The sequence below is a fragment of the Rutidosis leptorrhynchoides genome, chromosome 3 (assembly GCF_046630445.1).
Source record: "Rutidosis leptorrhynchoides isolate AG116_Rl617_1_P2 chromosome 3, CSIRO_AGI_Rlap_v1, whole genome shotgun sequence".
NCBI classification, from domain to species: Eukaryota; Viridiplantae; Streptophyta; class Magnoliopsida; order Asterales; family Asteraceae; genus Rutidosis; species Rutidosis leptorrhynchoides.
This window is the reverse complement of record NC_092335.1, coordinates 365,042,947-365,057,664: the sequence shown is the minus strand read 5'-3', so window position 1 is coordinate 365,057,664 and position 14,718 is coordinate 365,042,947. Positions and strand designations below refer to the sequence as shown.

Sequence of the window (14,718 nt, the reverse complement as noted above, 5' to 3'; positions counted from 1 at the left end):
AGTTGCTAACTCGGAATACTGATTCAAGTTTCTCGAACCATCTGGTGAGACCAATCGGTCCATCGGTTCCACTGAAGTTATGTGGTTTGCAGCTCTGGAATTCCTTGTAAGTACACCCATTTCGAACGGGTGGGATAACCGGTGGTGGTGGCGGTGGAGCTTGGAGGTTTCTTTCTGCTAGGGCTGCGGCTACACGTTCTTGGATCATCTCTTCAATTTGAGCAGCAGTAGGTGTGGATCGACCGTTAGCCATGGTGTTCTATACAAACATTTTGACTCAAGTCAAAATCCAGCATTCAATATATAATAATATAGTATATAACAACCAACATGTAAACAGCACAACACATGTTAATTAAGTAACGCAAGTTGATACAAGTACCGCAAAACACCATACAGTAACGTAAATAGAACACTTGTGCAAAAAGTAACATCACAAAGTTTCCATTTATTAATAATAAGTTTCATACATCATGATAGATTCGTACAATACATAAGTGAAATATAAAACTACAACTAGATTACATCATGAAATCTAATACAAAAGGTCCTACGGTGAAGGTGGGTGTAGGATGTCTAAAACCTGAGCCAACTGCTCCTCGAGCTCAGTAACCCGAGCTCAGAGGATTCCCACCTCCCTTGTCAATTCCTCGACAGTGGGAGCTGGTGGGGCGGGCGGTGCTGGTGGTGCAGGTGGGGCCGGTGGTACGGGTGGAGCGGGTGATGCTGGTGGAGCGGGTGGTGCAGACCGCACGAAGCGGGGTGCAGATGTCCCGGCTCCAGAAATAGTCAGCACGTAACGAGGTGCCTTACGTATGAGTGGGTCGGTAGGGTACGGCACAAGCCGCTTACAGGCGGTAACCCTCTGACGCCGACCAAAAGCGTCAGTGAAAGCACGACCTCCATTCACCCCTGGAATGACGGTGCCATCAGGACGGTACCGCTTCTTCGGCGGGGTGGAGGGTGCCTGTATAGGTACGTCATCAAGGTTCTCTTCGTCGGAGTCACTGGAGTCATCTGTAGAGGAGTCATCGGATGAAGGATCATCAGAATCATGTGGTGGTGACACGGGTGGCTGAACTGGCAGTCCGAAGGCAGAATCGGCACTAAACGTCCATCTGAAGCGCGTCGGCACGGCATGCGCATATGGTTACGGAATGGCCCTTCCCCAAACTCCGCGGGGATCACAACACCACCGATGCGGGGCTGTGACTCCGAGGATCCGGGAGCAGACGGAGCTGGAATCTCCGCAGGGTCCACGTGTCTGTCAATAGTAGCCACTGGTGCAGGCGGCTGGCTGCTAGTCCCGGAAGATGAAGCGCCGGGGTCACTCGTGCGTATCGGGATCGGTGGATCGGCAACGGTGGTAGGTGGGGTAGCTGAAGAGTCTAAACTGCCCAAAACGATAGCAGGTGGTACATCCGACATCTGAACAAGGAAAAATAAATTTTCCATGTCAGTAAGTCATAAAGCAAGCACGTATTATGCCAACAGCTTAAATCATGTATAACAATAATTAGCATGGCAATAATAACGAATCGTACGGAAGTAGCATGCAATCGAAAGAAAGTAATATCATACGGTAGTGAAATCATGTAGTAGCATATGGCATATAGCAGTAAAAGTAAGCAGCAGCATGCAGTAAGTTCAGTGAAAACAAGTAAACTAGCAAGTTGTAGATTAGTCCTATTAGTGAATCCTACTCGGGTCGGTCTTAGACTCACTAATGCAACCTAATTCCCTACAACCAACGCTCTGATACCAAATGTGATGCCCCGTACAAAACCATCGTGTACGAATCATCAACAACAGGATCATTACAAGGTTAAGTACTATATGCGTTTACAAAAAGAGTTTGCATTCATTAATAAAGTGATGTCTAAACCAACATCGAATGTTTTACAATCTAAAAGCATGCTTCACTAAGTAGAAGCAACTAATAAGTGTATGTGACCACAATGGTCGTTACAAGTCATGGTTCAAAAGTACTAAAGTTTGAATGCAAGGTAAAGTAGTTCATGCGATAACAACTCTAAGCAGCGGGTGTCTACAGCACGACTAGTACACAGCGGAAGCTAACCTCAAGCACCTGAGAAAAACATGCTTTAAAACGTCAACACAAAGGTTGGTGAGCTATAGTTTAAGTATAACAGTATGTAAGGTAGGCCACGAGATTTCAGTGCTACAAAAAGCGTTTCAAAACAGTATGATAAAGTATATGCTTAATCGTGGGCACTTGGTAACTAACTTAACGTTTATACCCCCTGAAAGTACACTTGGCAAGTGCGTATGTCTACGAAGTATTAAACACTCGTTAAATGCTAGCGCGACTAGCCCGAGTGGGGATGTCAAAACCTATGGATCCATATCTAAGATTCGCGTTCACGGTTCAAAAACCAATGATTAAACGTTACCGAGCTAAAGGGAATGTTTATGCCGTTGTATAACCCACACATATATAAGTTTAAGTACTCGTGCCTAGTATGTAAAACATAAAATCCGCATGTAGTCGTAAAGTCGGTTCGGAAAAGGTGTGCAAGTAATCGGTCCGAAAGTCCTCAACCTAAGTCAAATAGTACTAAGTTAGTAAATCGTCTTAATAGGTTTAAAAGTATGTAAATAAGGTCTTAAGGGTCATCATCATTCATCATCAAACATAAGGTGTAAAGTAAGTTTCGTTTATGAAAGTAGTTTAAAACAAAGGCTGACTTCAGTCAGTCACCACGGCCTCTACGCTTACTGAATTAAGGTGAGACCAGTGACCATGGCTCCGTATATGAGTCCTTTAAGTGTGGTAAAATTTACAGAAGCAAACTCGTCTTTTTTTGACCGTGGCGACGGTCTAAGTGCGAGTAGGTCAGAAATTTCTGCACAACGTTAAAAGGACATAGTGACGATCGGAGGGCCATAAATCCTAAACCGTAACTCGGATTAAGACTAGTCCTGTATGAAAAGTTATCTACTCGAAAAGATCTATTTGAAAATCATAATCACAACAGCCCAGGTCTACTGGTCTGTTACAGAAACCATAAAATATTAGGTAGCAGACAGAAAGCAGAAAAATAATGGGTTCCGGTGAGTTTGATGCTTGATGCTTATCACGGTTCTCATCCTTGATGCGTATAGCTTCAAGTGTACAACTCGTTGATGTGTTTACATCATCTTGACCAAGATTTGACCATCATAACCCAAGTGCAAGTCTAAGACATGAAGCACAACTCACTTAAGTGTTGCAAGTGTTTTGATGAACCAAAGTTACATCAAAGTCTTAGATCTAACACATACATGAACTTTAAGACTAATAATAAGTTACAAACTTGAAAGTAAACTAACTAATCAAGATCTTAAGATGTAGAACATAGTTCTTAGTTAGATCTTGAAGATCCAAGACCCAAAAGTCTAGATCAAGCATAAGTATACAAAGTTATATTTAAAGAAAACTTATTTACATGTTCTTGAACTTTTAAGTTAACTTTTAGTTCCAAGAGATATGAGATCAAGACTAACTTGTAGTACTTGACCAACAACAACCAAAATCATAAAATTAAAGTGCAAGTAAAACTAAATAAACAAGTAAAAGGTTCATGGTTGTTCATACTTTTAAAGATTCAACCAAGGTTTGATCTTTAAGTAAAGTAAACTTTAAGTTTACTTCAAGAACTACAAGTATGAGTTACAAGACAAGAACTTTCTTTCTTTAACAAGTATTGGAGATCATAAACTAAGAAGTTTATGTCTTGTGTGTTCTTGTTAGAACAAGATAGATGAAGAATCAAACTAATAAGTTTGCTTCTTAGAAGATCATAAGTAAATAACAAAAACAACTAGTAATTACAAGTAATCAAAGACAAGTAACAAGTAAACAAAAGAATGATGATGATGAATGATCTTGGTTCGGTTTTACAAAGAGAAAAAGAAGGAAGAAAAGATTCAAGTTTACTTACAAGAACTAGAGAAAAATGAGAGGAAAGTTGAGAGGATTTTTGCAAGTAAGTGTGTGTGTGTGTGTGTGTGTGTTTGAATGAGGTTTACAAGTAATGAAGTAATACAAAGAAATGAACCAAAAACTCCCTCCAAGTCCCTCTAGGCCTACGGCCTGCAGCAGAAACAAAAGGGGGAAGGGAAGAATTCAAGGGTCACTAGAATGTAAAGCTTGAAAAAAAGGTGGTTACTTGGTGTATGTGCATGGGGATAACAAGTTAACTAGATTCCTCATGTACAAACTAACTAGTTCATGATCTAAGTAATATTTACAAGTAGTAGTAATGGACTAGTTAGTCCAATAAGGTGTAGGGTGGGCTTATAAGTCCAAAACCATGAGTCCATTAACACTAATAAAGCCCAAGTTCACTTAATTGACAAATAAATCCAATTAAAGCCCAAGTAACTAACTAATAACCTTAGTTAATTAAAATGATTAATAAAACTTAATCATGAATGCACATAATATCTAAAAATATTATTCGTGAAGTTTCGTGTGTCACAAAGACGTTTCGGGCAATTAAAGTCAAGTTCGGGCAATCATGGCAACATGTAAATGTAATAACATACATTCGTTTAATCACACGTACTAATAATAACAATTATTAATAAATAAACGTTGGAAAATCCAGGGTTGTTACAGCAGGGCGTCCGGAAACGCGCTATTTCGCGGGCGTCCGAAAACACGCGTTTTCGCAGGGCGTCCGGAAACGCTCGTTTTCGCAGGGCGTCCGGAAATGCGCTATTTCGCGGGCGTCCGGAAACGCGCGTTTTCGCGGGGCGTCCGGAAACGCGCGTTTTAACGGGCCGTCAGCAAATGTGCGTTTTCGCGGGCGCCCGAAAACGCGCATTATCACGGGGCACCCGGAAACGCGTTTTCGCAGGGCGTCCGGAATCGCACGTTTTCGCGGGCCGTCAGAAAATGCGCGGTTTCGCTGGAGCCCGGAAACGCGCTTTTTGGCGGGCCGCCAGGAAACGCGCGTTTTCGCGGGCCTCCCGGAAACGCGCGTTTTCGCAGCGTCCGGAAACGCGCGTTTTTGGATCCCCTACTGAAACGCGCGTTTTCGCATGGCGTCCAGAAATGCGGATTTTCGGATCCCCTGCAAAAACGCGCGTTTTCGCATCGCGTCCGAAAAAACGCATTTTCGCAGTGCATACGAAACACGCGATCTCGCAGCGCGTCCGAAAACGCTGGATCTTGCAACGCGCCCGAAAACGCTCTTTTTCACAGCGGAAAACGAGCGTTTTCGACACGCGTTCTCAAATCGCGAATCTAAATTTTTTTTTTATTATTTTTTTTTTGTTGAGAAAGTGAGTCTGGAAATGAACACAAAATTTAGAAACGTAATTCTTTTTATAACTTTTTAATTATTTTATAAAATGAAATTCAATTCAATTCCATGTAAAATAGAACATATTTTTCACATTCAGTGGAATTTATCAATTTCAATTCCTTCGGATTCCAATTCCTTTAACACATTCCATTCCATCCAAAAACATTCCACGAGACAAACGAGCCTAAGAGTAATAATGATAGTTTGTTTGATAAATTAATGATTTTTAATAGTTGTTTTTTACAAATTAATTTTTTTTATTAGACAATTTAAAATGAGAGGACAAAGTCATTTTAGCAAGTAAATTATCGAGGGAAAATCATTTTTTACACACTAGATCAATATAATCTTTTGCCAACTGAACGCCAATAAATTAAATATGGAAATCAAACAGTATCTTTTCATCATATCACTACAAAACACTATTAAAAAAAAAAGATAAATCAAATTCGTCAAAGGATAAACAATTCCCATAATTTATCATATGCTAAAAATCAAAATCAATAGGTTGGAGTCGGTCACACAATCCTACCATAGTTTAGCACCATAAGATGGTCTACTGTACCCGATAAATGAGGAAATACGACATCATTTCTTGGCCGATTCCATATATGATCTCGTACGTGTTGTAAGGTTAAAAGTGGCAAAAGTTGTTGTCCTTTACATGTTACTTCTATCTGTTTTCATACAAAATTTGCAAAAGGTGCAATGTTAGTAACATATTTTGATGGTATAAATGTAAGTAGTGAATAGTGAATACAACGTAAGAATGCATGGGTAAATAGTAGGAGGAATATTACAAATTAAAGTGTATGATATGATTATGCGTTATGAACGTATGCATGAGGTAAGGGTTTGTGATACGATAATGGGTGGTGGGTCCAATAGTTTGCATGTTAGGCCCATCTCTCCACCCAAAAAGGACTCCAAATTACATTATCACTAGTATTACTACTCGCCCGTTCCAAATCTTTTGTCCCCACACAATAAACAAACAATAAACAAACAGTTTAAACACACACTTTAAGTATCTGACACATATACTTTTTTTCCATTTTTCAGTTTTACTAATTATTTTTTACCTATTTTTTTATCTTATATTAATAAAGTAGGGCACACAAAATTTATTACATTATTTTTTTTCATTTATGTAAGTAGATAATTAATTTGGAATATAAAAAAAAATATTTGACAATAAATATGGAAAGGAGGGAATATTTGTTATGGAATGTGTAATAACTTTAGTTATATATGGTGTTGATTATGATACCAAGATTATATAAAAATATACACCACAAAACGAATTTTAGAGTATTGCATGGTATAATCTTTTCAAACATCACTATGATTACAACAATCTATGAATCATATGTATCCTCCTCCACGATTGAAATAAGCAAAAGCCAAAAGTCACTTTAATCCTTCGTGATTTGTATGGACAAATATTTGATTGGGACCTACCATAGACTTTGCTCTAATTTACAATCATTATAACCTTAGACTTTCTACAATTTTTTATTCTATATAATTTTATAACATATTTATTTATTTAAATTTTTTTTTTTGGTGACTCACGAATCCCTACGAACGAATCCTTTGAACTCCCCCGCAGAGGGTAAACCTGGGGGAACGAGCCCGCTGAGCGCCAGACCCGCTACTGTAACATCCCGCGTTTTTCCGTTAAATTTATTTTAACACCGTCTTTTTTTTTTAAATAATATCTTTCGCGATTTAAATTTGTATCTTCATTAACTAACGTTCATAATATCCTCGTTATTTAAATATAACGTCACCCGTTTACTCGAGCGTTTTTAAAATATTCGTTTGGTTAATTCCCGCACCCGACTACAAACTCGAGGGACCATTTTTGCCATATGGCCAAACTAATCACTAGTAGTTGACTAAGTCAACTACTTCTCCACCATTCCCCACATTTTTAATTTCTTTTCTTTCTTCTTTTCTCTCAACCAAAAACTCAAACCTTAAATTCTTCATCATCTTCAATCATCATCCAAATTCAAGCAAGGAATCAAACATCAAAACAAATTGTACTTTTGGAATCCTCGTTTCATCCTCTTCGATTTGATACCAACCTCATTGATTTTGGGTAACATTTCTAAAACACTAAATTTCTCTAAATTCGTTTTAATTACTTGAAATGTTGTTAGTTAGTGACTATGGCTCGTGTATAACATGAATATATGATTTGTTTGCTTGATTTGTTGATTTTGGTGTAACTAGCTTGAAAATGAAAATTGTATGCTTAATCTTTGATTTGGATGATTAAAGGTTGTTAGATTGTTAAAGTTCATGTTTTAAAAGTGTTACTAGCATCATTAGCTTCATGTTGATATATAGATTGATCAAAGAAACTTCAAAAACGTGATTATTGATTTTGGTGTTGCTTGACTAGGGTTTGCTAGTTCTTGAAATGAATTTTTGGATGCTTGAATGCCATGGAATGTTAATTGTTAGTGATTAGTTGTAATGTATGCTTCATTACCTTCAAAACGGCATATCATATGTGTAAATTGGATTCCCGGAACTTAAAATGCATATTGATGAACTTGAGGCTTTGAAATGAGCGTTTATTGATCACATGACGAGAATTCGATTGTTGTAAATGATGTTTTTGTTTGAGGATTTGTGTTTAGTTGTGTTCCTTGTCAAAAGAGCTTTCCAACGGTATAAGATACGTCTTCTAATTGTTTGCGGTTTGCGTTTTGCGTTGTTTGAAGTTTTGACCAAGACTTGAACCTTGAAAACGACCTGACACCAGACCATGTGTTATGTCGCGGCGCGACACCCCTTGCCGCGGCGCGACATTTGCCTTGTCCAGATTCTGTCCAACTTTTCCATTTTATCAAAAATGTTTGCCATGTTCTAGACCTCCAATTCACATGCAACTTGTTTTAACATGCTTATATATGAATAACTAGCATAGAAAATTTGTCCGAGACCCGACCCGAACGTGTTGACTTTTTCGTTGACTTTGACCAAGTTTGACTTTTAGTCAAACTTAACCAAACTTTTATGCAATCTTCCTAACATGCTTTTATACTTGTATCTTGCATGAAACTTGACAATTTGCTTCACATGCTACATAATCGAGTCGTGTCGAGCCATATGACTAATTGAACAACTTTGACCCTTCGTGACTATCGTTATTGATACAACCTTTGTTTAGGTCGAGACTAGCGTTGTCCTTTGCGCACATTACTTGTTGAAGTACCTATTTACACTTGCAATCAAAGGTGAGATCATAGTCCCACTTTTACTCTTTTATATAAACTTTTGGGATGAGAAAACATAAACATTTCTTTTGAACTAAGCGAACCCAAGAACGGGAAAACAAACATTCTACATACGAGTTTAGAACAGAAATCCTCAATCCGATTATCATTAGTTACATCAGATGGTGTAAGCGAGAACTTATGTTATATGGCCATATGGGTTTGACAGCCCTCATCCTTGACGGTTCGCTACCGTCTACGGGTGAAATATATTTTCGAGAAACAGTGTAGTTCTAGCACTAATTTATGGGGTATTCAACGGACGGAATGTTAAGCTTTGATAATTGGGTGCTCGTGAATATTAACTTTTAGAATGTACTATTATCATTTCAATTTTGCAAATCTTGTGGTTCGGCTTACTTTACTTTTACTCAACTACTTACTTAAACCTATGATTTCACCAACGTTTTCGTTGACAGATTTCTATGTTTTTCTCAGGTCACTACACGATATGTGAAACATGCTTCCGCTTACTATATGATACTTGCATTGGATGTCGAGTATACGTGCATTTCATGGAGCGTCTTTTGACTTACCTTAAACTGTGTCGCCTAGATTTCAATCGTACTTATAACGTTGTAACTTAACTTTTGGTTGAACAATTCTTGTAAACTTTGAAACAATCCTTATTTTGAAATGAAGGCGACATATTTTGGTCAAACGTTATCTTAAAGACTTATAATCAGGTAATGGGACCCACGTAGTCGACGCCGTCACTTGACGATTTGTCGGGGTCGCTACAAGTGGTATCAGAGCCTTGGTTGTAGGGATTTAGAGTTCATTTGTGTCAACCCCGAGTCATAGGGTACATAGGTGAATCTAGACTACAACCGGCATATAGACTGAAGTAGGAATTACTTGACTATTTGTGCATTTATACTCGAACTCTTCTATCATATCTGACTTGTATTCGATCTTGATCTTACGTTGATAAATTTTGTTGATGCGCCACCTTGACTTTATGAAGTAATGTTAAATGCACATGAGAATCAGGGTAATATAATTTCCGGGATTATATTACGGTGATTCACATGGACGTTCCGACATTATGACATAAAGAATTTAAGGCGAGTCAAGGAAAATTTTTCTCTCTATCCTTATTCCATACTCCGGTTAGTATTGTTGAAAATACTAACCAACGATATTCTTGTGTCATGAAGGAACAATGGCTTACCAAGGTCAACACAATACTCCTCTCGAAACTCTGGAACAAACTCTTCAACGAATGATAACCACCGCCGTGGGTACGGCCGTGGCCGATCACTTTTCTAACAACAACAATCATGGATCCGGTAATTCAAGCGAAGGTTGCTCCTACAAGAACTTCATGAAATACAACCCTCCCACTTTCGATGGAACCGGAGGACCGATTACTCTCACCCGATGGTTTGAACAAATGGAGACCGTTTTTAACACAAGCGGTTGTCGAGACCAAGATAAGGTCAAGTTTTCCACTCTCACTTTCACCGGCATTGCTCTCTCGTGGTGGAACAAGTACGTACAATCGGTGGGTATCGATGAAGCCCACACACTCTCATGGACCGAATTAAGAGAAAGAATGATCACCGAATATTTTCTGCGCGACGAGACTCGAAGGCTCGAACAGGGTCTAAGGAATTTAAAAACGGTCGGGAATGACCTCGGAGCTTATAATCAACGGTTTACCGAACTAGTCTCAATGTGTCCGAATCTCATGACTCCCGAATCCCTAAGAGTCGAACTTTACATGGATGGCCTCCCTAAGAGCATTCAACACGGGGTAATGGCATCCCAACCCACTAACCTACAAGAGGCTTTAACAAAGGCCCACCAAACTTTAGAAACGGTGAATGAAATGGAAGCACCGGCACCAATGGTCGAGAACCACTCGAGTAACAACAAAAGAAAATGGGAAGCCTCGCAACCAAGCAACCACAACAATAACAACCTCTCCAAGAAGCCTCTCACCCCCGGCGGCAAGAAAGGGTATGCCGGAAATCTACCTTATTGTAACAAGTGTCGCAAACATCATTTTGGTGAGTGTGGCAAACCATTTTGCATCAAGTGTCACATAAGTGGACATGTGGCCCATGCCTGTAAGAGTACCGCTACCGTCGCTCGAAAGGTGCCCAACGCACACAGGACGGGTGCTTGCTTCGAATGTGGCCAACTGGGTCATTTTAGGAATGTGTGCCCAAAGAAGAAATCAACCCCAACGCACGCCGTTGAACTATCAACATCGACCCCTAGGATGCCCGAGACAACGATGGACTAGTCACGGGTACGTTTCTTCACAACAAACCGTATATTTCATACTTATTCGATTCGGTTACCGCTAGACGTTTTATAACCAAGGCTTTGACTCGTGCTCTTTGCACTCCACCTTTTCCCCTAGACACTACTTAGGCAATTTAAGTGACCAACGGAAAATATTGTGTGCCTATATATTTTATCGGAGGATATACGTTAAGAATTTTGACTTGACACCTATAGAACTAAGGAGCTCAAAACCTATTCGTTAGAAAGAAATTGTTTCCCCGACGTCTTGTATAGATCATTGTGAACTAAGTAATTTTCGGTTGAAAACCGATACCCTCTTCCTTGTATCCATGACCTCATGATTATTGCATGAATCCCGTGTGCGTCCTAAATCGACCTCCGTTCCGGTTAGGGGAGACGATGTCTCCTAAGCCATCTTCCGAACTCACAACGTTAGTTGTAAATCTCTCTTAGTACCATTCGATTTATTTAGGACTCTGTCCGTATTCATGAACCTCCTAAACCACGTATGCAAACTTATCTAGACAAATCGGTTATCGTATTTATAGATGACATCTTGAGTTATTCAAGTAAAGAAGGAAAACGAACAACATCACCATCTTACGCTCGAACTTTTGAGAAAAGAGCAACTCTATACCAAATTCTCCGAGTGAGAATTTCTGTTGAACGAAGTACAATTTTCTAAACCATGATGTGAATGGTCTAGGCATTTCAATCAATCTCGAAATCAAGCCACATGTAATCAGGAAACTCCCCCGACTCAGACTTGTATTCGTAAAATCTTAGATCTCGCCGGTTATTACCGAAGATTCATTTCTGCCTTTTCTCGTGTTACACGACTTTTAACCTCGTTAACTCACTGAGGGAAAAATTTAAACCCCCCCCCATGTCCGAACCTTGAGCGTGATACTTCACACCAACATTTCTAGTTAAAATCGTATAGCACCAGATGGAACTCAATTATGAAAATATTTCTACATGAACGCCGGAAGGCATGCTCTCTCGACTCAAAATCAGTGTAACTGAAATTCGTTATTTTGCGCGAAGAATTCTAATACTAAATTGTGGATCCGATCAATTTTTTCGTCATCACATACCACGCTACATATCTCTGTTATTTCACCGTTACCGTCTGATATTACTGGAACTTAAGATAACACACGATCCAATGATACTTCACTCTTCTTTGACTTAATGTCATTGTGTTTCTAATAATCGGCCAACTATTATTCAACCCCGAACTAAACAACTACGTGTACGATCTCGTTTCTCTTTCAGACTTCAACTTTTGACAACTAGAGGCACGATATGGCGACCTCGAGATGTAAGCTCATCCTATTCTAAGTCCTCATTTCACTCCTATCTTTATCGCTCACATTTCCGTTTAAGGAAACTCCTTGTAACATTTCTCCATGGATAGAGAAACTCCTCATATTACATTAGTATTCGCCACGAGGGTGAATAGTCCTAACGAACATTTTTCGAACCCTAACTGACTTGTTCAAACATATCTTAAGAGATTCTATTCCAACACGGTGTATCCTTGTCAATTATCCCGTATCGAAATACTCGTTTCACTTCTAGTTTTACAAGAAACCTTGGAGACCCGCTTAGACATGAGTACCGCGTACCACCCACAAACCGATGAACCAAGCAAACGAACGATTTACGTCTTGAAAAGACATGTCACGAACTCGTATTGTCACCTTTAGTAGATCACTCTTACAACAGTAGTTACCACTCGTGTGTTCGCACGCACTTTCCGAAACCCCATATGACTGCTAATGTCATACCCCTGTTCATTCAATCAAAGCAAATCACCGAATCTGAACTCCATCAAGAAACAACAATTGAGATCATTCAAGTCCCAGAAGGGCTCGAGACAACCCATGGTCGCCAGAAGAGTTATACCAAACTTAGATGAAAACCTCACAAATCCCAGTGTGTAGCCGCATAATGTTGAGAAACCGCACCTTGGAAAGGTGTAATCCATTTTGGGGAAATCGAGAAAGGCTAGCCGCAATATCGAACCTTTTGAAACCTTGGGGCGTATTGGGACCGCTTCCTACCGCTTAGAACTTTCGACTCAATTAAGTTTCCGTTTACCCTACATTTCGTGTAACAAATTTGGAAACGTGTCCTGCGGAACAGGAACGTGCAATCCTGCCAGATACACCAACTATTGATGACAAACTTCTCTTCATGGGAAAACCAGTTAAAACCAGGGATCGTGAAACCAAACCTTAAAACAACATATGATCCCGACCGTCAAGTTCGCTGAAATGTCCAAGGACGTACCTTCACTTATTCGTAGAATTGGCAACACGAGATCTGGAGGAAGATTCAACAAATACTACTTCCAACTAAATTTCGGGACGAAATTTCTTTTGAGGTGTGGATAATGTAACATCCCGCGTTTTTCCGTTAAATTTATTTTAACACCGTCTTTTTTTTTTAAATAATATCTTTCGCGATTTAAATTTGTATCTTCATTAACTAACGTTCATAATATCCTCGTTATTTAAATATAACGTCACCCGTTTACTCGAGCGTTTTTAAAATATTCGTTTGGTTAATTCCCGCACCCGACTACAAACTCGAGGGACCATTTTTGCCATATGGCCAAACTAATCACTAGTAGTTGACTAAGTCAACTACTTCTCCACCATTCCCCACATTTTTAATTTCTTTTCTTTCTTCTTTTCTCTCAACCAAAAACTCAAACCTTAAATTCTTCATCATCTTCAATCATCATCCAAATTCAAGCAAGGAATCAAACATCAAAACAAATTGTACTTTTGGAATCCTCGTTTCATCCTCTTCGATTTGATACCAACCTCATTGATTTTGGGTAACATTTCTAAAACACTAAATTTCTCTAAATTCGTTTTAATTACTTGAAATGTTGTTAGTTAGTGACTATGGCTCGTGTATAACATGAATATATGATTTGTTTGCTTGATTTGTTGATTTTGGTGTAACTAGCTTGAAAATGAAAATTGTATGCTTAATCTTTGATTTGGATGATTAAAGGTTGTTAGATTGTTAAAGTTCATGTTTTAAAAGTGTTACTAGCATCATTAGCTTCATGTTGATATATAGATTGATCAAAGAAACTTCAAAAACGTGATTATTGATTTTGGTGTTGCTTGACTAGGGTTTGCTAGTTCTTGAAATGAATTTTTGGATGCTTGAATGCCATGGAATGTTAATTGTTAGTGATTAGTTGTAATGTATGCTTCATTACCTTCAAAACGGCATATCATATGTGTAAATTGGATTCCCGGAACTTAAAATGCATATTGATGAACTTGAGGCTTTGAAATGAGCGTTTATTGATCACATGACGAGAATTCGATTGTTGTAAATGATGTTTTTGTTTGAGGATTTGTGTTTAGTTGTGTTCCTTGTCAAAAGAGCTTTCCAACGGTATAAGATACGTCTTCTAATTGTTTGCGGTTTGCGTTTTGCGTTGTTTGAAGTTTTGACCAAGACTTGAACCTTGAAAACGACCTGACACCAGACCATGTGTTATGTCGCGGCGCGACACCCCTTGCCGCGGCGCGACATTTGCCTTGTCCAGATTCTGTCCAACTTTTCCATTTTATCAAAAATGTTTGCCATGTTCTAGACCTCCAATTCACATGCAACTTGTTTTAACATGCTTATATATGAATAACTAGCATAGAAAATTTGTCCGAGACCCGACCCGAACGTGTTGACTTTTTCGTTGACTTTGACCAAGTTTGACTTTTAGTCAAACTTAACCAAACTTTTATGCAATCTTCCTAACATGCTTTTATACTTGTATCTTGCATGAAACTTGACAATTTGCTTCACATGCTACATAA

General features: G+C 39.0%; 1 protein-coding gene across 1 annotated transcript in view; it reads right to left on the bottom strand.

Moving 5' to 3' along the window:
* Positions 1-5,670: 5,670 nt before the first annotated feature.
* The window catches only part of LOC139897593 (uncharacterized), a 30,682-nt gene continuing 21,634 nt past the window's right edge, over positions 5,671-14,718 (bottom strand). Inside the window, exon 4 of the mRNA XM_071880287.1 lies at positions 5,671-5,992. Coding sequence (XP_071736388.1) covers positions 5,834-5,992 — 159 coding nt within the window. The 3' untranslated portion in view covers positions 5,671-5,833. The remainder of the gene's footprint in view (positions 5,993-14,718) is intronic.